The sequence below is a fragment of the Bacillus rossius genome, chromosome 8, assembly GCF_032445375.1.
Source record: "Bacillus rossius redtenbacheri isolate Brsri chromosome 8, Brsri_v3, whole genome shotgun sequence".
In the NCBI taxonomy this organism is placed as follows: Eukaryota; Metazoa; Arthropoda; class Insecta; order Phasmatodea; family Bacillidae; genus Bacillus; species Bacillus rossius.
Window position 1 is genome coordinate 48147934 of NC_086336.1, and position 19494 is coordinate 48167427.

At 37.9% G+C, this 19494-nt stretch overlaps 1 protein-coding gene across 12 annotated transcripts in view; it reads right to left on the reverse strand.

Moving 5' to 3' along the window:
- Positions 1 to 19494, reverse strand: part of LOC134534877 (uncharacterized) — a 59425-nt gene that overhangs the window by 6625 nt on the left and 33306 nt on the right. For all 12 annotated transcript variants that reach the window (XM_063373539.1, XM_063373537.1, XM_063373536.1 and 9 more), the window contains exons 11-14: positions 17327 to 18482; positions 14539 to 14729; positions 12590 to 12916; positions 11069 to 11276 (exon numbers count right to left, since the gene is read on the reverse strand). In XM_063373539.1, coding sequence (XP_063229609.1) covers positions 11086 to 11276; positions 12590 to 12916; positions 14539 to 14729; positions 17327 to 18482 — 1865 coding nt within the window. In that variant the 3' untranslated portion in view covers positions 11069 to 11085. The remainder of the gene's footprint in view (positions 1 to 11068; positions 11277 to 12589; positions 12917 to 14538; positions 14730 to 17326; positions 18483 to 19494) is intronic.

A 19494-nucleotide genomic window follows, 5' to 3' on the forward strand; every position in this document is an offset into this window, starting at 1 on the left:
ATGGCGTCAAAGGGTCAGGGTCTCTTGGCGTAGTGCAGGATGTCTGTAATGGTGTAGGTGAAGCACCTTTATTGACTCAGTTTGCATGAGTCATTTTAGGCAGTCTCGGTTTTTCGCCAAAAGAGCCCAAAATCCTCCATGTTGGTTAGCTAAGTATTAGTAACGGTTCTTAAATTTCATTAAGATTTTCGGGGTATCAAATTGCTTCGAAGCTGTAGGTACCAACAAGTCTTTGAGCGATAAAATACATAAACTTTCAAGTTATTTTCCACCAATAAGTTTTTTTTTAAATTTACTATATAAAGTACATCAAAATTTATTTTGAAATAAAGCATAGTCTTAGTAGAAAACCACATATGATACCACAAATTAACGATTAATTGTTAAAGATGGAATAGTACCTTAGTAGCCATTGCAATTTGTTTTCTATTCATCTGTTCATGCGTATTTATGAAATTTTTAGACACGTGAGATTTTTTACAATGTTCTCCAGTCGCGGTGAAAATTACGATTATTGTAATGTACTCGCACAAAACAGAACAAGAGCACATAAAAGCTTCACCACCAAAAGTAGTACACATAAAATAATTGAAGCTATAGCAGCTCGTAAGATTCGTTTACCGTGCCCAAAAGTTTGAAATACTCCTCACTTACAAATAAGTGTAACTATGTTACACCGCGTACTGATACAAACATTTTGGGACCAATAACATTTTACGATGTAATTATAATATTCTATTAAACTGTACTCCTCCCCCGTGTATCCGGCATCCAGTTATCTGGAACTACAGTTGAGGAAAAAATCTGCTGGCCCGTACAACCTCACAACACGATGCCCTCCTCCCTTTCCTTTTTCCCCTCCGTCAAACCCATAACACCCATTCACTTGCCTTTTATGGTAGACGCGGTAGTTGCTTACAGCGTTACACCTTATCTTTCAGGTCGCACGTCGACCTCGGCCGGCCACTAGTGCTAGATAGTGAATTGGCAATGCAGTTGTGCCGTATATATTTTGGACGTTTAGTATTTGTTTATACTGTGTTATGTGATGTCAGCAACAATTAACATTAATGTGTGTCCAGATGTAGCAATAGAAAATATGTAATGACCAAAAAGAGTCCTGGATAGCCGTTTTTAAATCCTCTGAAAACATGTTTTTAATAGACGCGATATATAATTGCTATGCTACGCTTATTTGATAAGTTTCCATTCACATGTGACATTTCAAGAGTAGTACAGTTAGAGCACACCTCAACAATAAGTCCCACAAGCGGAACTCCCGATATCCGGAACTAATTTTCCAAAAAAATTAAAACATTACAAAACACCTCCAAAACATTTCCGCACTGGAACGAGGCGTTTTTGCTTTTGCCTGACTCTACATGTAGGCGCGCGCGCGCACGTCTGTCAGAGAGCTAATTATAGCCTGTCTTTCCCACGCATTGCGTAAATACACCGCTGGTTTTCGCGTAGGACGAGAATTACTATAAAGATATTTATCCTATAAGTAGTTTTATTGATTCACTATGTCAAGTAAACGGAAAATTCCGGCCGGCCCGAGAGTATGTACACCGACTCCCACTATACACGCTGACACACGTGATAGCGAGTAACATTTACTTCCAATGTGTGATGCTTTCAGTTTGTAGACAATAATTTAGTGTGCAAATATGTATTATGTAAATATTTATACTTTAATATATGGTTAAACAGTCTACTTTTATCTGTATTTTCTATCTCTGTGTTTTTAAACGAGATGCTTGAAGTGTTATTCTTGTGTATGTGAAATGTAAACTGTGCGTGGCAGTAACTATACACTCTCCAGGAAGTGTGAATCACTAGCACGTCAACACAGAAGTAACACAACACTGTAGCTGTAGTCCTACTACCTCCCCTGAACCCTCTTCATCGTCCTCTTCGCTCACGCACGCCCCCACCCACCCACAGAGATAAGAAACACCCGCTTGCCAGCTTGCTAGAATGAAGGTTATTCAACCAGCCGGAAGTTTTACGACCCGGTACGTTTTGAAAACAGTACTTGTAGATCTACATATTTTTTATTGTATGGTTTTATAACTGTGGAAAATATTTACAGTAGAACTTTGGCTATACATATAAGTCAATATGTGCAGCATGTAAAGGCCTTTTTATTTGCCTCCCTACCGCAACTCCCCTTACCCGGAATTTTCCCATAACTGGAATAGACCTCCCCCCCCAATGATTCCGGTTGAGGAGTGCTCTACTGTATTGCATAAGGCTGTGCGAAGTTCGAAATTTCGAACTCGAACCGAACTTTGAAATAGTTCGGTTCAAGTTCGTGTCAATAAATTTGGGTTCGAGTTCGTTTTTTGTGACAACACTAGAACTTGTTAGTTTCCACATTTTAATAATACTAGAACCACGATTTTACGTATGCTCACGGCAAGGGGCGCCCATATGGCAGTTTGTAATGGGGGGGGGGGGGGGCAGACTATATGATAGATTGTAAGGGGGGGGGGGGGGGCAGACCTTCAAAAATTGACAAAAACTGTCAAAAATTACAATTTGCCAAAAATCCTCAAAAACCCATACTTTTTTTCCTCTTCCTGAAAGCTGGGGGAGGGGGCCACGGCCCGACCCTGCCCATGGGCATGGGCGCCCTTGGCTCACGGTTCCAAGGATGGCATTCGTAAAATCGCTGCCTTTGTAAAATCGGAGCTGGCCCATTTGCCCCCCCCCCCCCCCCCCCCCCTGCTCACCATTTTATTTCTTTAACTTTTCGAACTAAATATATTTGGTATTACTTGTGTGTATTTTGTCGTTATAAACAACATATCATTAAATATTAACGACTATTACTGCAACGAGGGGGGAAAAAAACCTCCGGCCGCAGCACATAGAGTAAGTAAAGGGAGAGGCGCCACTCCCATAGTAATGATCGTTTGCTTAAATTTGTAAACAAAACCCTTGCGATCATACCATTTCTTTGCAACTTGACAACAAAAAAATTACAGCCAGATACAACCTGAGAAAGGTTTAGTGTATGATAGTTGGCACCTTTGTAGTCGCCATATTTTATATTGTTTCGATAAAGGCTACTGATATTGTAAAATTGTTTTATGTTAGTCCTTATAATGGGACGTTAAACTATTTCCGCAATAGAAAAAAAAACTTGATTCAAAGTGGATTCGAACCCTCAAACATTAGTTTATAACCTTGACGCCTTTACCCACATGACCACCAATTTATCTAGAGTAAAATTCAAGTGTATGTACTTATATAATATTTTTCTGCACTAGTAAAGTCCAAATTAATTATGCAGCCAGATTGAAACTGATGATCGTTTAGTAATGAATTTTATTTCTGTTTATTATATTTACTTTCCATTCCATTATTAATTTTCAACTTCAAAAACTACAGTAGCAGCCCTAGCAGGTAATATGGAGAACGACAGGCCAACGTGCTCTAATTTTCGTTTTCGGCAAAATGCCACGCAGCATCTAGTTTTCAGTGACATTTTAAATTATATACTTTTACTTTCAAATCCCATTATTACCACGAGACAATACAAAGATGGCCGTATGTAATTATAATAACTGGATATGTAATAAACTAAAGAGATCAAAACTTGTAATTTTTTTTTCCGATGTTGGTGAAACATGGTATGATCTCATTTTTAAGGATTCAGTTTGTCCTATATACTGTCACCAGCGTGTGAACGTGGAATGCGCACTAGCTTCGCCAGCCCGGCGCCGCCCGCCCTTTCCCGCGCTATCTTCCCACGCTGCGGCCGGTCTCTGATGCTACAGTCTCTGCGCTGCTGTTATTTGAAATATTCAGATACATGGAAAGTGTTATACACTCGACCACTCGTTTTAAAGATTTTGGAATCAAAAACAAACTATCATCATCAATTTAAAAATAAGTTACCTAACTTTTACTTTTCCGCCTTGCAGAAAGAAGCAGGTTTCCTTTGTCACTATTATTTTTAAAACGCGTCTTATTGCCACCAATTGCAGCGTTTCCCACCTATTTCAATTTAAAAATGTGGCTTCGTGGTAGCGCGATACAACAAAACAAGTAGTGACGATCTCCGACATGTGCGACATCTGTTATGTGTTAGTGCAATGAACCTCTGCGTGCGGAGTGCCCAACATCTGTGTGTGGACGCGTGAACTACGATGTGTAAAATTCGTTCTTCGTCTACCCATTACAAAGGTTACGGCGGAACAGATTTTTCAGCTGGTATTGCTTCTACATGCATCCTGCTGTTTCTAACTCATGCACACATGTGTTGTATAATATTATTATTTTGTTTCCCATTTCCAATCAAATTATACTAGCATTCGTCTACTAAACTTCGCCGTTTTTAGGAATAATTAGTTAATAAAATAAGACGCATACCGAAATTTCGAGTAATAACATTTTAAGATCCATCCTTACTCTGTAAATAATATTTTACCAAAATCCAATTTATGTCATGGTATTTACAGAATCTGCTCCACCGCAAACGTCGATTTTGCTGCTCGGAACCACATGTATCGCGCACTCTTAATTTGAACAGCACAAGACCGTCGAAACCTGCGCCACACGCCACGCACTGTTACGAGTGTATTTTATGTCCAATCATCTGCTTGACTGAGACGCTGTTCCATCAATACACCATTTCCCCCATTGAGGCATAAATTCTGACGAATGATAAACGCACACGATCGTCGAAACCTGCGCCACAGGCCACACGCTGTTACAAGTGTATTTTGCGACCAATCATCTGCTTGACTGAGCTGCTGTTCCATCTACATACCATTTTCTAACAAAAAGCAGTGCACGCGCTTTATATCGTGCTCAGTAAACAGTAATTGAAAACCTGCAATAAAGGGGTTTTAGGTTGTGTGATTTTAGGCGAACTTTTTAGTTGTGATTTTGTGGTTATTAATCTTAATAAACTAAGGCAGCAAATTGATGGCAATTTACCATCAATAGCACGCCGTACGAAGAGAAAGGTCATTGTACTTGGCCAGCTGCTGTTACGGCGCGGCGTAGCCACCAGCTGGCTCTCTTTGTTCCCTGAGCTGCGCATGCGCAGTATAACTCACTTTCTATGCTCCGCCCAGACTCATGACCTTCCATCAGCAGCCAGCCAATAGACGAGCTTAGCGGAAAAAAATATAAGTTCCACCTCCCGTGTACCAGTTTTGTCCAGTTCTAATACCAATTTATTGGTATACGCACCAGTTTTCTCGCTGCCGTGACATGTTCAAGTTTACGTTCATCTTGATTTCTTGATACCAATAATTAATTATTTACGATTCCCAGAAATAAATGGTTAGTTTAAAAAATATGTGTCAACTGTACAATACTTACGAAATTATAAAATACGTATAAAACAGTTACCAAGACTCCGCTCATTTTATCGTGTGAAGTTTATGTCTCGTACCAGTATTTCGGCTAAGTTATGACATAAATACAGTATCAGAATTTACAAGCAGCCACATAACTATCCCGACATTCCCGTTACGTTTGTACATTAGATTGTCTCCTGCTATGATTACTCTGACTTTTACACACCTAGGCTTAAATTTTTACATGTTTAGAAATAAAAGTATCTTTTCATTTTATATAATATGTATATTTTGCAATTTAAAATGTTCATTGCCAACTATAAACGTTACGCTATTCACGATGTTTTTAGCCCTACTAGCTAATCTTATCTACACTTAAAGTACCCACGGTATTTTTTTATTTGAGCAAATATATTGTGTGTTAATTATTATTTTATTGTAGTTTTTTTTTACGTTTGATTAGCTCAAGTGTTGTTTCTGCACGAATAGGATATAATTTCGATCGAAAATACATCAGCATAATATATAGACATGGCAGGTCATTTCCCGTGGCAGCAGGACATGGCAACAGCAATTCATTTCCCGCGGCAGCGGTGTGGAATATTGGGGGGGGGGGGGATTTTAAGCCACAAATGGACGTAATTTTGCCTCGCTGGTTCGTACGTACAACTCGGTCGTAAGGACAAATTTTGGAGTGTACGTAGAATCGAAGTTTCACGTACTCTGAAGTGCTTGACCACTTGGACAAACTGAAGTTATTTGTGCATGGAACACAAAATGGTCCTGATAGTGTGAGCAAGAGTTTGTGGGAACTTGACAATTTTGTAATGAGTCAGTCAGAAAATGTGTTAAAACAATCAAAGCTGACACAATATTTTTCAAAACTGATTTTTTTGCTAGTGTTTTAATACATTTTTTATTGAGCTTATTACATTTAATTCAGTGTATATAATTCAGTTTATTGATGTAATTGTATAGTTTTCCAAGTACACTGATGATAATAGGCGAGTGTAATTTTATAGTTAATACAGCATGTTATATGAGTAAATTTGGTTTTTATATAGCGACTGAATTTTAACCAATGTATTTCCCCTGTAAGAAGTTTTCCCTGTTAAGAAGTTTTTAGCATCCAGTCCCTTGAAAAAAGTCTCAACAGAGTTTTACTGTATTTGGAAACATGTGATTATTGGCTAGCACTGTTACTATGCGGGCGTGATTGGAAGATAACGTGGTGAGTCAAGCCAATGATAAGGGAGGGGGAGGGGGGATGCGGACAAAGAAACCCTTCGTGATGTCATGTGTCGCGGACAGTCTATCTATCCAGGCGCGCGCAATGGCACGCACCTACGCAATTCAGTTACAGCGCCCGGAGTTTTTAAGCAATTTGAACAATTTTTTTAATTTTTCCGTACTTGGACAGATGATGCAAAGGCACATATTAATATATAATATCTCCATTCTATTACTGACACCAAAGAGTGTATTTTTTAATAAGTTTCCATTACAATTTCTTTTCATTTTTCGAAATCTGTATTATTTTAATAAATTGGTGTTTTTTTGATGGTTCCTGAAAACCTTTACGTTAAATCGCTGTTTTTGTTAAATCCGTGTTCGCAAAATAGGGGTTCTACTGTACTTCGATGAGTTAGCTATTTGAATTTTTGTTACAAAAATTTTGTAAGTAACTAGTATCAATTAATAAAAAGTATAATAAACTCATTATGAAGCACAAGGTCTAAAATATGTTTATCCAGTTGCATTGCTGTTAAAGACTTTAAATTTAGCATGTTAATTTGGAAAATTATAATGAAAATAATTTTTCACACCAACACTATCATTTAATCGCTATTTTAAGTATTCAAGTTCGTTATTGCTCTATACACTATAGACCCAGTACAAGAATATTCAGGGTGCATGAACAATAATATTGTGCTTCTGCTCAGTGGTGAAGTAGCAGTGCCGTAACATTATATTTGCCCCATATATATTTCTGTTGTTCACAGTAACGATGGTGCATGTGTGGTAGTTATTGTGCTTCTGCAGTAACTATGGTGTTTCTATAGTAACTTTAGTTCTTTTTATGGTAGTTCTTTTATGGTAACTATTGTGTTTAATAGTAATAATGGTGCTTCGCCCGTGTTTCTTCGTCGGTTGTCATTCGTCTTCACTTCATGTTTACGTGCGCCATTAATATTCTCAGACAGGTGGTGGGAAAATAGACAAGTATTTTGTACGTTTATTTCTTTTCAGTAACACATGGTATAAATACGTATTATTTATGTGGAAAAGGATATTCCAAGATCATTTTACGAAACAGTTGTTACTGCAGAAATTTCTACAAAATTTTGAGTATGGAGATTGCATAGAAGTTATAACTATTTTTTATGTTTGTAGTATAGGTTAACATAAACAAAATTATGATGATGATGTGCTAAATGACCGAAAATCATAAATACAGTATGAAATTATGTAAAATCAGCCACCATCTCTAGCAAATTCAATACTTAATTATCTACATTGTTAATAATAATGAAACAGCAGGAGAATATAAGAGTTGCATGCTGAAGGTACTTAAGTTGTAATGAATACCTTTTTAATCAGACCTACATCAACTAATCACGTTTCCTAATGAACTGCGATGTAAAAGCTTCAGAATTACTACAGCAAAACCCCTTATTTGCACTTTTCATGGGGACAAAGTAAAAAAGTGTAAAAAGCGGGAAAGTGTAAATAAAGGGAAAAGTAAGAAATACGTTAAAGTGAATTAAAATACAGTCACATCCTGCAGCGTTCATAACAAATACGGGCTACATTACACACATTGTACCACGGTAAAAAAATTAAAAAAAAAAAGCCGCAAATTGGAAATTTACCGTCAATAGCACGCCGTGCGCGGAGAAAGGTCATTGTACTCAATCAGCTGTTGTTATGGCGCGGCATAGCCGCCGGCTGGCTCTCTCTGTTCTCTGAGCTGCGCATGCGCAGTATAACTCACTCAACGCTCCTCCCAGACTCGTGACGTTCCATCAGCAGCCAGCCAAAAGATGCGAGCTTAGCGTAAAAAAATATAAGCTCCACCTCCCGTGTACCAGTTTTGTCTAGTTCTAATACCAGTTTATTGGTATACACCAGTTTTCTCGCTGCCGTGACATGTTCAGTTTACGTTCATCTTGATGTCTTGATACAAATAATTAATTATTTACGATCCCCAGAAATAAATTGTTAGTTTAAAAAATATGCGTCAACTGTACAATACTTCCGAAATTATAAAATACATTTAAAACACTTACAAAGACTCCGCTCATTTTATCATGTGAAGTTTATGTCTCGTACCAGTATTTCGGCTAAGTTGTGACATAAATACTAGTGGTGCACCGATGCGGATACCGATGAATCGTAATCGGCGATTATGGGTACTTACCGATTAATCGTAATCGGCGATTATCTTAACGATTACTTTGCCGATTATTTACATCCCGGCGTAATCAAGTAGGTTTTTACTAATATTTTTTTACACATTTTAGGACGAAATATAGTAATATTTGTATATATTACAAAATTCATCTAACTCCGTCATATCATAATTACAGATATTTCGTTAAGTTTAATAAATCTCATTGCCTCAAACAATAAAAAAATACATTTTTCCTACACGTTTATTTACGTTTCGTCTTTTGTTTAGTGGCCTTGTACATTACCTATAGCCAGAGACGTAAAATAGATGGCACCCAATCAAAATAACACAAACAGTTGCAGTGGATTCTATGACAATCGATCTTTTCGAGTCTCAGTAGCGGTTCAAAATCGTGGTCCCGATACCTTCTAGTTTTTATCACTGCGTTTTACAAACTCATTATGGGCGTCTTTGGTAACATTATCCGTTTGTTATTTGTATGTGACGTGAAGAGTGAAAAAGTATTTATAATTTTATATATTCAGTCAACATAAATAAAATCACATGTGCTAGAATTCGTATTTAGTAATTTTTATATAATTATAGTGATATGGCGAGTAGGGAGAAAAAAAGTGAAGTGTGGAAACATTTTTCTATAAACTCAAGTGAACAAAATAAAGCAGCATGTTTACCTTGCTAAACGGTGATTTCTTGATGCAACCTTATGTGATAGTCGATAATAATGCTTGTTTTCCGCAACAAAAACTTACCCATTGTAAATTACAATTATTAGACTGTAGTTCAAGTTGTTTACAATAACAAATATTTAAATAGAAGTTAATTTAATTTACACTTTGCAATGACTTAATAGTGTATTTTATATATTTTTATACTGTTATTATAACTGTATTCTCAATTTTACCTAATCTTGTTATCCAAATCACATGGGAATAATAATTTTTGTGTGCATTATTACACTTAAAAAAATTTCATTATAATCGGTAACTGAATCGGTATCTGCCGATTATTGCTCTCATAATCGGTAATCGAATCGGTAATCGGTAAAGTCATATCGGTGCATCACTAATAAATACAGTATCAGAACTTAACAATCAGCCACGTTTATACATTCGTGAGTTTACGTTTTTTCCTCGTGCATTTTAGATTGTCTCCTGCTATAATTACTCGGACTTTTACACGCCTAGGCTTAAATTATTACATGTTTAGAAATAAAAGCAACTTTTCATGTTATAAAATATGTATAGTTTTTGATTTAAAATGTTCATTGCCGACTATAAACGTTGCGTTTTTCACAATGTTTTTAGGCCTACTATGGTTGTTATATGACGTAAATAGCGGGATGCATTCGATTTTTGAGACGTAATTCGCGTGAATGTATTATATTGGACTAAATGGGAACTAAATGGGACCTGAAGAATATAGTGCAAATAACGGGAAAACGTAAATAACGGTAACGTAAATAAGGGGTTTCACTGTATGTATATAAGCCTAAAGATTACTCAAGTTTGTATTAAAGATGCTCCATGGTTTTTTTTTTTACATCCCTAGACCAAACATGGAACTACTTGAATTTTTTCAATTTTTAAATTAGGCTTGAAAAGATTTCCAACCAGTTGTGTGTTAAATATTTGTGAAATTGGCTGTGTTTCGTGGTTGGCTTTGTCAACTGTCAGCCATCCAGTGCGGAAGCAAACACACCCTGAATGGCCCAATCAAATAGGGCAATAGCTTCTCTTGCCGACTGCCGCCAATTACAAGAAAACTATCGCTAAAGCAAGCACAACTTACTGCAGTTTAATAAGCAATCAGATTTTTTCCGTAAAAAAATACATGCTCCAAGCCATTGCCTATTTTAAAGAACCATTCCAGAATCCGCCCAGAAAAGTTTTAGGGGGGAAAAAAAAACATTATCAGCATGAATGGTCTGGAATTTGAACCCAAGTCCTTTAAGTTAAACCCTTACGCCACCTTTCTCCGAGTGTCTGCACATGTCGCAAATGGCACGGAGTGCCAAAAATTACCCAGGAGAACGGTGTGATGCGACGCAGGCAAAGTCACTTTTTGACCTTGCCAATCGTCATGCCGCACGTGCCCGAAACATCGCAGAAATGGTGCTTGACCATGTCTGACGAAGGTTAGTAAGTGTGTGTGAATTAGAATCTCAGTCGTTAAGAACCGTATTTTCATTTAAAAAAAATTCGTAAACTGTTTCCACGCAGCAAACGCTACACTTCGGCCAATGTTCTGGGCATCTAACCAATATGGCGCAGCAATAAGCTGAAGGGAAAAAAAAATGGCTTCACACGCAGTCGGCGTGGGGGAACGCACTCACTCTCGGTGCTGGGGACGTCAGTGGGCTTGCCCTGCGGGTGCATGCTGAAGCCCGGCGGGGGAGGCGGGGGCGGGGGTGGCGCTGGTCCATTCGCCGCCAGCGTACACCACCTGTGGGCTGGCCCCGTCCTGGAGCCAGTGCGAGGGGAGGGGGATGATGGCCGGGTCCAGCGCCGTCCAGTCGGTGCAAGGCCCGGAGCCCGTCCAGGCTGCGACATTCACCGCGCTCATCAACTACCGTGCACGGAACAACAAACACTTTCAGAGTGGGGGAACATGAAGGACGCTGCAGCGATTTCTCAAGGTGCTGCCATTTCCTCTCACTCATCTAATGACCTGACGCTGGCAAGACACTCTTCCCTTAATTCTTTTAACAGTCTCAGTTCACAGAAACATTCACTTCAGTTGCAACATTGCAGAACCCTGCCCTCCCTTGCTTTTACGAGTTTTTTTGAGAAGAATAAATATTTTGTTTTTGTCATGTAGGTGGATTATATTTTTACGTATGTATGTATTTCATAGTGTTTTGTGACGTTTGTACGCGGGACAGTGATCATGTGAAAAAGAGAAGTGAAGAAAGGTGTGCGAAGCCGTGGCGCTGGAATGATAAAGACAGTATTTTATCGCATTCGCATCCCGTGTTAAGAGCAAGACAAGAGAAGTTTGTCAGGACCGTGGAAAAGTTCTCTGACCGGGGAATCACAGAGTTGTAATAGTAAGAAAAGTATTTATACCCCAATAGGAAGGCAGCATTTTTGGAGAAGTCCCCAACTGGTACTTTTTGTATCTTTTTTGTTCTGTGCTTTGTCTGGCTAGTCATCGCTCAAACATTGCCATGGGAGGTCGCAGTGGTCGAAGGCTAACGAATTATTTTTTTTTTGTAGCGAGAGGGACAAATTTAATGGCTTTTGTCCGGGCTGCACAGAACATTTTATTTTGAATATCCGACAACCAGTCTTCTGCAGGAGCCCATGACAGGGCAATAGTTAACTTTTGTATCATCCCACAGACCGCTAGCTTCCTGGGTGTACCCAACTTTTAGAAGTAACCGCGGGACATTTCAGTGGACAAAGAAATAATACTTGGAATAATCTCACTTATTTTTCATAACCCCAAAATAATCTTTTTGTCCTGAGTGATCAGTAGCCATTAACTGTGTTGAATCTGTATTGTCATGCACAGTGTGAAAAGTATTTCATAATGGAAAATAAATCTACAATATTTGGTTATTAACTTTTACTTAAAACATCCCTCCAAAATCACATAAAAAACATTTGCCAATTTAATGTTCACAAAATATCTTAACCAACTACACTTGTAGTGATACATTGGTTCGCTAGAAAAATAATTTTTTTTTTTAAGTGCGATTCAGATCACATCTAGCCGAGGTCTGGGTTGTTAAGGAATGTATACAAAGAATTTCAATAGCACACGTGAAAAAAAAAAAATCAAAGAATGTGTCTCGAGCAAAAAAAATGCACGCAGTAATAACTTAGTTTGGATCGGCAAATGATTCTCTCACCTTTCTGTGAGTTTGGCTGCACCGGTGCGTGAACGCCAAACACAGCGCCCTGGGAGGACACCACGGAGGCACTCGTGCCATTGAAGGCAACGCCGGGCAACAGGGCACGGACGCTCTCCGGCCAGTCGCTGGCGGTGTACGCCTCGCCTGGGGACGACTTTGAGGCGTTGGGGAGGAGCAGCCCTCCGCTGCCGTTCTGGAGCCCGTACGGGGTGCCCGACGGCTGGAACAGGGCGGCCTGAGAGTGCGCTGCGGTGGGGGACGGTGGGCCGTTGCTCGTCGCGTTCGGCTGGTTGTTGAGGCCCATGAACGGCAGTATTTTGCTACCTGCAAACACAACCCAAATGGGCATTAGCATTGTGACTCATTATGCCCTCTCGTATCAAAAAAACCTAAAAAAATCAATGTTTATTATAATTAGAGCTCGGCCGATCAGGGAATCTGCTGATCACGTCGAAACAGATTGCTTGCTGCAGATCTGGCCGATAACCAATAACGATCATCCTTTCAAAAAAACAGTAAACACCACGAAGCATGTTGGATTCTTCTTGCCTTCATACTTTTTTTTTTTGGAAATAACTTGAGTCATGCAAAACCAATATTTGAACAGATTAAGTTGGTAGGAGCAATTAAAAAAAAATTAACACAAAAATAAAATTGGTACAAAATTAAAAGTTTTAATTTGACTATTCGCTTTACCACATACTTGGTTTGTCACTATTGACACAACAAACACAAAAGTGGATATTTAAGATATTACTTTTTTTTACACAAATTTAATGACAGAAAAATAGAACAGTAGCTCCATAAGAATCAGCACCAAAATGTAATTGGAAAATGTTTTACAAACAGCATAATTATTTGGAATTGCAACTTATAGTAATTTTTTTATAGCTGATGAAGCATGGAATACACAAAAATCTTCATTTTGAATTAAGTTAACATAAATGTTTCTGTATTTTTATACTACTTGTAAAACGTAAAAATAAATATAGATTTTTGTGGTAATGACACTTAACTAAATAATATTTTACCATCAGTTGTTACAAAAAAAAATGCCCATCATGATGAAAAAAATCAGTTTTCCCTGTTAACTGAACAAATTCCTTTTAAATAAAACAAGACTTCAGGTAATTGGCTCAATAAGATCATAATTTAATCAAACTTAATATGTAAGATTTTTTCCATCAGAAAAAAAATAGTCAGAAAACCCATATATTTCCTGATTAATAGGGTACCTGCTAATAAGTAGGGAATAGAGATTAGTGGGATATTGGCCAATTAGAGGGGCATCTAGTGATTAGTGGGGTATTCTCAGATTAGTGGGGTATTCTCAGATTAGTGGGGTAGTCACCGATAAATGGGATAGCGGCCAATTAATGAGGAGCTACCCAATGAGATGAAAATCCTTATTTTAGGGTATCCGCCAAATAGTGGGATATCAGCCAATTAATAAGGAACTACCCAATTAGATGAATATCCATATCTTAAGTATCAACAGATCAAGTTTTTACCCCTTTTAAAAATACTAATTTATAAATTAATTGTGCTATAGGGGAAAAAATCAACCAGCTTTGATCCAAAAACTATTTGACTAAATCCTTTAATACCACTGAAATCAATCAAATCAGCCAATTCCAGATCTGGAACAGATCCACACTAACAATATTTATTTTCACTTTAGGTCTTGCAGATTTAGAATCTGAAAAAAATTTTAAATTATAAACATTGACGCTATTTAATTTAACAATCTTACAAACTTTATTTAATGTATTTACCAAGTTGTGAATTAACATACAATTATATTACTTAAAAATTTTAACAACATTAGAAAGCTTAGTTCTCGAAAACAAAGTTTCATTAAGAAGTGTATTTGTAATATTTTTTTTTTTAAGAAACACTATTAAACAACATGCAGATAAAATATAGATATCAAAAAAAAAATTAACCTGGATTCGTAAGTGCCCTTGGAATACCGAGTCCAAAGGCATTCATGTGATTTGGGGTGGTAGCGAAACCTGGGGGCGGGGGCGGGAGTCGCGGTCGCGGGACTGGGGACGGGCCGTTGGGCGGACTGGCTGCGAGCGCTAATCCATCCAACAGCTTGGCACATCCGGACACAGACATATTTGGTAGCAGCCTGCGAAACAAAGAGCACACACACAGAGCTTAGGCAATTCTGCTTTCCAACTAAATAAACGTACGTACTTGATTATAATTTTTTATTATAAATCACAGTAACTTTTTTGCTTTATCAAGTAACAAAGACTGTATTGCTAACATCCTGTACAAGAGAGGCCGTAATTTGAGTCTGTTCAATTCCTCAACTACTGTATAACTTAATTTTTACGTACCTGTGATTTACTTATTTTTTTTTACTTGGAATATAATTTTCCTTACAGTATTAATGCATTACTTTCCAGCTTGATGCTAAATAATTTTCCTCTATGCTGCAACAGTGATGCATTTAATACCCAACCGTCAGAAAATACTTTACACAGAACAATTTTTGATGAAAGTGAATATTGTAAAGTTTATTTACTATACGTTAATGTGTTTGGTCATTGCAGCTTCGTATACCATTGTAAACATCCTTCATTTCCAATTTTTTCGGGCCATGTGCCCCAGTAAACCATTCAGCCAAAAACCAAAAACTTGGTGACGCAAGCACAAAAATTATTTCGTAGCCAAGTTGGTGTCTTTCGGTTTTCTCTCTCTCCTCTTTAAACTTTAATATATTACGAATGAAAACAGTTAGTTGTAAATGAGGTTGCAATCATAAGTAACCCTGGATTACTGCGCAATTACTAAACTAAGTTTATAAACCAGCATAATAAATTCCTGTAAATATGGTGTCTTTGCGCATGTTCAGCGATTCTTGTTTTACTAAAACAGAAATCTTTCGGAAAAGCAGTTGGCAGCACCGAATTTCCTAAAATCCCAACGAAAACATTTGTAACTTTTCTATATTCCCAAAAGTAAACAATTGTTTGAAAGTGGTTGTGTTTGTTTAATAGAATTGTTCCCAACAAATATCTGAAATTAATGTTAACAAGCAATTACAGTAGAACCCTGTTATAATGTTTTTCAAGGGAGCACAAGAAAAAAACATTATAAGCAGGAAAACGTTATAAGCAGGAAATCTCAATTTAGCACTTAACAATGTTCGAGCTTTGTACCAATGGACTCACAAAGCTATGTAAACAACTTTAATGTTAAAACCAAAGATAGTAATAGTATACTTGATACATGAATTTTCTGAAACAAGCCAACAATTTTTCAACTTCTTCTTGTTCCCTGGTTAAATTTTGTTTGTCTTTAAAGATACACTGCCACATTTTTGTAAAATTGTCTCACGATTCATGATGACAACATTAAGAGTGAGAATGTCTACTCCTTCGCCACCTGAAAATGTTTAATTTTGGGATTCCTACGTATGAATGGAAAAAAAAAAAAAAAAAATTATTTGTAAGCAATAGAAAACACTTATAGTTATGCCCTCACTCAATGGTTGGCAACTTAAATATCGTAGGATTATGTACGTGCATCTGAATACCCACTGGAATGGCAAGGAAGAGAAGAGTTGACTAAGGATGCCAACTGACACGTAACTATGAACATTGTGTACCTTCATTATATTGCATAAAATTGTATTTTAACAAACTTCATGTATTGTATGGCAGTGATTGTAAACATACATAAAGGAAAATTTTTATTGTAAGTGTTGGAATAATTTGGTTTTAAAACATTTTTTCCCCATTTATTGAATGAGAAAGCAAACATTATAAGCAGGAAATTACACTTTATGAACATTATAAGCAGGAAATAAATACATTGTCCTTATGGGGGAAATATTGGGACTTTAAAAATATGACATTATAAGCAGGAAAACACTATATGCAGGAACATTATAACAGGGTTCTACTGTATACACAAAGTTCAAAACAAGAGTTGAACAAGATAATCTCACCATAAAAAACTGGACTTTTTAAGTCTCTTTGATGTGCACATTCTCTTGCCCAAGTTAACCACTAGTTTTAGTACTTTACAATGGCCATGTACCCATTCAACAGTATTAAAAACACTTTTACAGCAAACTTCCACTAGAATCTGGCACTTTATTTACGTTAACATTTGTTGATGTTACTTTCAAAGCACAAGTTCCATCAATTACTAAATAAATGGAGCAAGTAAACTACTACTGAGTGAACACAGTGTTAGATCAATTTTAACTATTGATTTAAACATTGTTTCTAAAACCATATTCACATTTTGACCATAACATAACAGTGCCCGCGTTTTGTTGTTGATGTAGTCCATGGTCGTAACCAATTTTGTTTACATTTTTCGAAACCGGCACTTGATCCGAAACCAACAAATAACAGTTTCTTACAAATTTAAAATATGTTTAACATTTATATTTCCAATTGTCGATAAGAATAGTTGTGCTACCATTTCACGAAAGTAGTGGAATAATTTTGATTACTTTGTGTATGTTTCAAATGCTGAATAGATCATGCCTGTGAATATTTTTTTACGCCACCGTTAATAATTTGAGTTTAATATGCTGATAATAGTAAGTTTTAGATTGCATACATGTACTGAATTAGGTTAAAGTGCAGAGCTTTCTTTGCAATTGCATGTATACCACCAGAATAAATTTTCCCACCCAACCATTTTGGGAAGGACAGGTACCCTCTCTAGTAATTCTATGTGCCAGAAGCCAGACCACCTTACCTTTGGTTCTGCTGAGGCATGACGTGCTGGACTGAGGCGAACGAGGCCAGCACCTTGCTGCCCCCGCTGAACGTCGGCAAGGCTGGCGGCTGGCCGAACTGCTGTGCGTGCTGTGGGAACATCTGCGGGGGGACGTGTCCGTGTGCCAGGATGAGGTTGTGATGCTGAGCGTTCTGGACCCCCTGCAAGTTCTCCTTCTCCATCATCTCCGCCAGCGCTTTCTGCGTCTCTTGGAATGGATCAAAGTCCAGGTCGTCTGTTAGCCTGTCCTCTTTCACCACCACCCTGTCGCTACCTTCCCCGAAATAAGTCGAAAACACTTCCGGGTTGCTTTTCAGCCGCTCCACGTTTGCAAAGTTCAAATATTTTTCTTCGTTTAATGCACCTTCTTTCTCATTGGTTCCACCGTCCCCATTTGACAGTTTGTCGCAGCCCGACCCGTTCGGAACGGAACCGTCGGGTCTGCCGCCGTACTCGGAAAACTTACCGTTTACGCTAGTGCCGTTTGCTACGAAGTTATTGACAAAATTTTTCCTGTCCAAACTGGAATGGGAGTGTATCTGCTGCTGGCTCTGTTGCAACGCTTGCACTTGCGCCTGTTGCCGCAAGTGAAAGTCCGCAAGCAACTTGCTGGCCACCTGTGACGGAGCCAGACCGTTCGGAATTAAATGCTGTGCCGCGAGCAACTGATGATGCATCTGTTGTTGCCGCAATAGGAACACCCCAGGATCCTGAACGAAGGCAGGGGTGTGGATGCTGGGAAAACCTGCAGGGTTTCCGTTCGAGTGCAAGCCGGCGATTTTCCCACCATCCTGTGGTCCGAGCGAACTGCCGTTGTGACCTAAATGTTCTAGCACCATGTAATCTTCAGGTATCGAGCGCTGCACTAACTTCGGAGGCACAACACTGTCTAAAGACACTGAATGGGCGATCGGCCCGTTGAAAACTTGCGAGGCTAGCTGCCGGTCCTCGCAAACCTCGTCAGTCTTTACGTTTCCCGGGACCTGCGACAGTTCTGCGACGTCTGCCGGTGGGGTGTTGCCTGGAGAGTCGGCAAACCCAAATGCTGCTTGCCAGTCTTCTGAAGAATGTACAGGAGGCAGGACATCCGGCATGTGAGTAACTGCGAGTCCATTCTGCTGCCAGTCAGAGGAACCTAACACCAGGGAAAAAAACCAAACACAGTATATAAAAACTGTAGTACACACACTAGGTAACTACAATTGATCAGGGTAAATTGATGCAATTTGGCAAATGAACAAGATCAAATTTTAACCAGAGATACAGCATCTTCAGCATATATGAACATTCCACAGCTGTTATTCAAAATGATTCCACAGAAAATGTTAATATAAGTATTTATGTATACACAACAGTGATCAGTCCTTCCAATTATAGTAAAAACAGCTCACGTTACTGGGTTCTAAAATATGTTTATACTGCCTTTGACTGTGTTGCAAAACATTTACACTCATCACAAACCACTACAAAAAGAATTAAAGATGTCAAGTTCTTTGGAGTACACATTTATCAAAAACCAAATCCTATTTTAAGATTCCCCAAATTACTATGCATCTTAATAAGTGTCAGTATATTTTACTCTTCATAACAAACAGACATGTTTTGGCCCTTTTTAGAATTTTTCACTGTTTATGCGTAGTCTTTTTCAAAAACTTCTATAAAGAGTTTTACTGAATTTTAATGAAATAAGCAATGCAAAAAACCTTTCATGAATTTTTTTCTCAATAACTTTATAACTGGTTATTAAAATTGTTTCCACAGTTATTCATTATTTATAACAAAAATTATAGATGGGCTGAAACTAAAAACTCGAGCAGAGTCGAGCGAGCAGCTTCAGTACAACTTGACACTGTATATTCAAACCTGATACATATTTAATTTGAGCAATGAACAAAAATAACATACGACATACAGTGAAATTTCATATATACATTCTTAGTATGTATTTATTTTTGTTGCCATTTATGCAGTATTTTACGAATTTACAATACCCATAAATTGTATATGCCACTACATACAAAGTGTGTTCAAAAAGTAACGATAATTGGAATTTCTTTTTTAAAATTAATGTTATTCCCTTGAAAATAGCCCGAATTAGAAATAATAATACACTTCCAGTATTTCTTCAATCCCCAAAAAACTTCTAG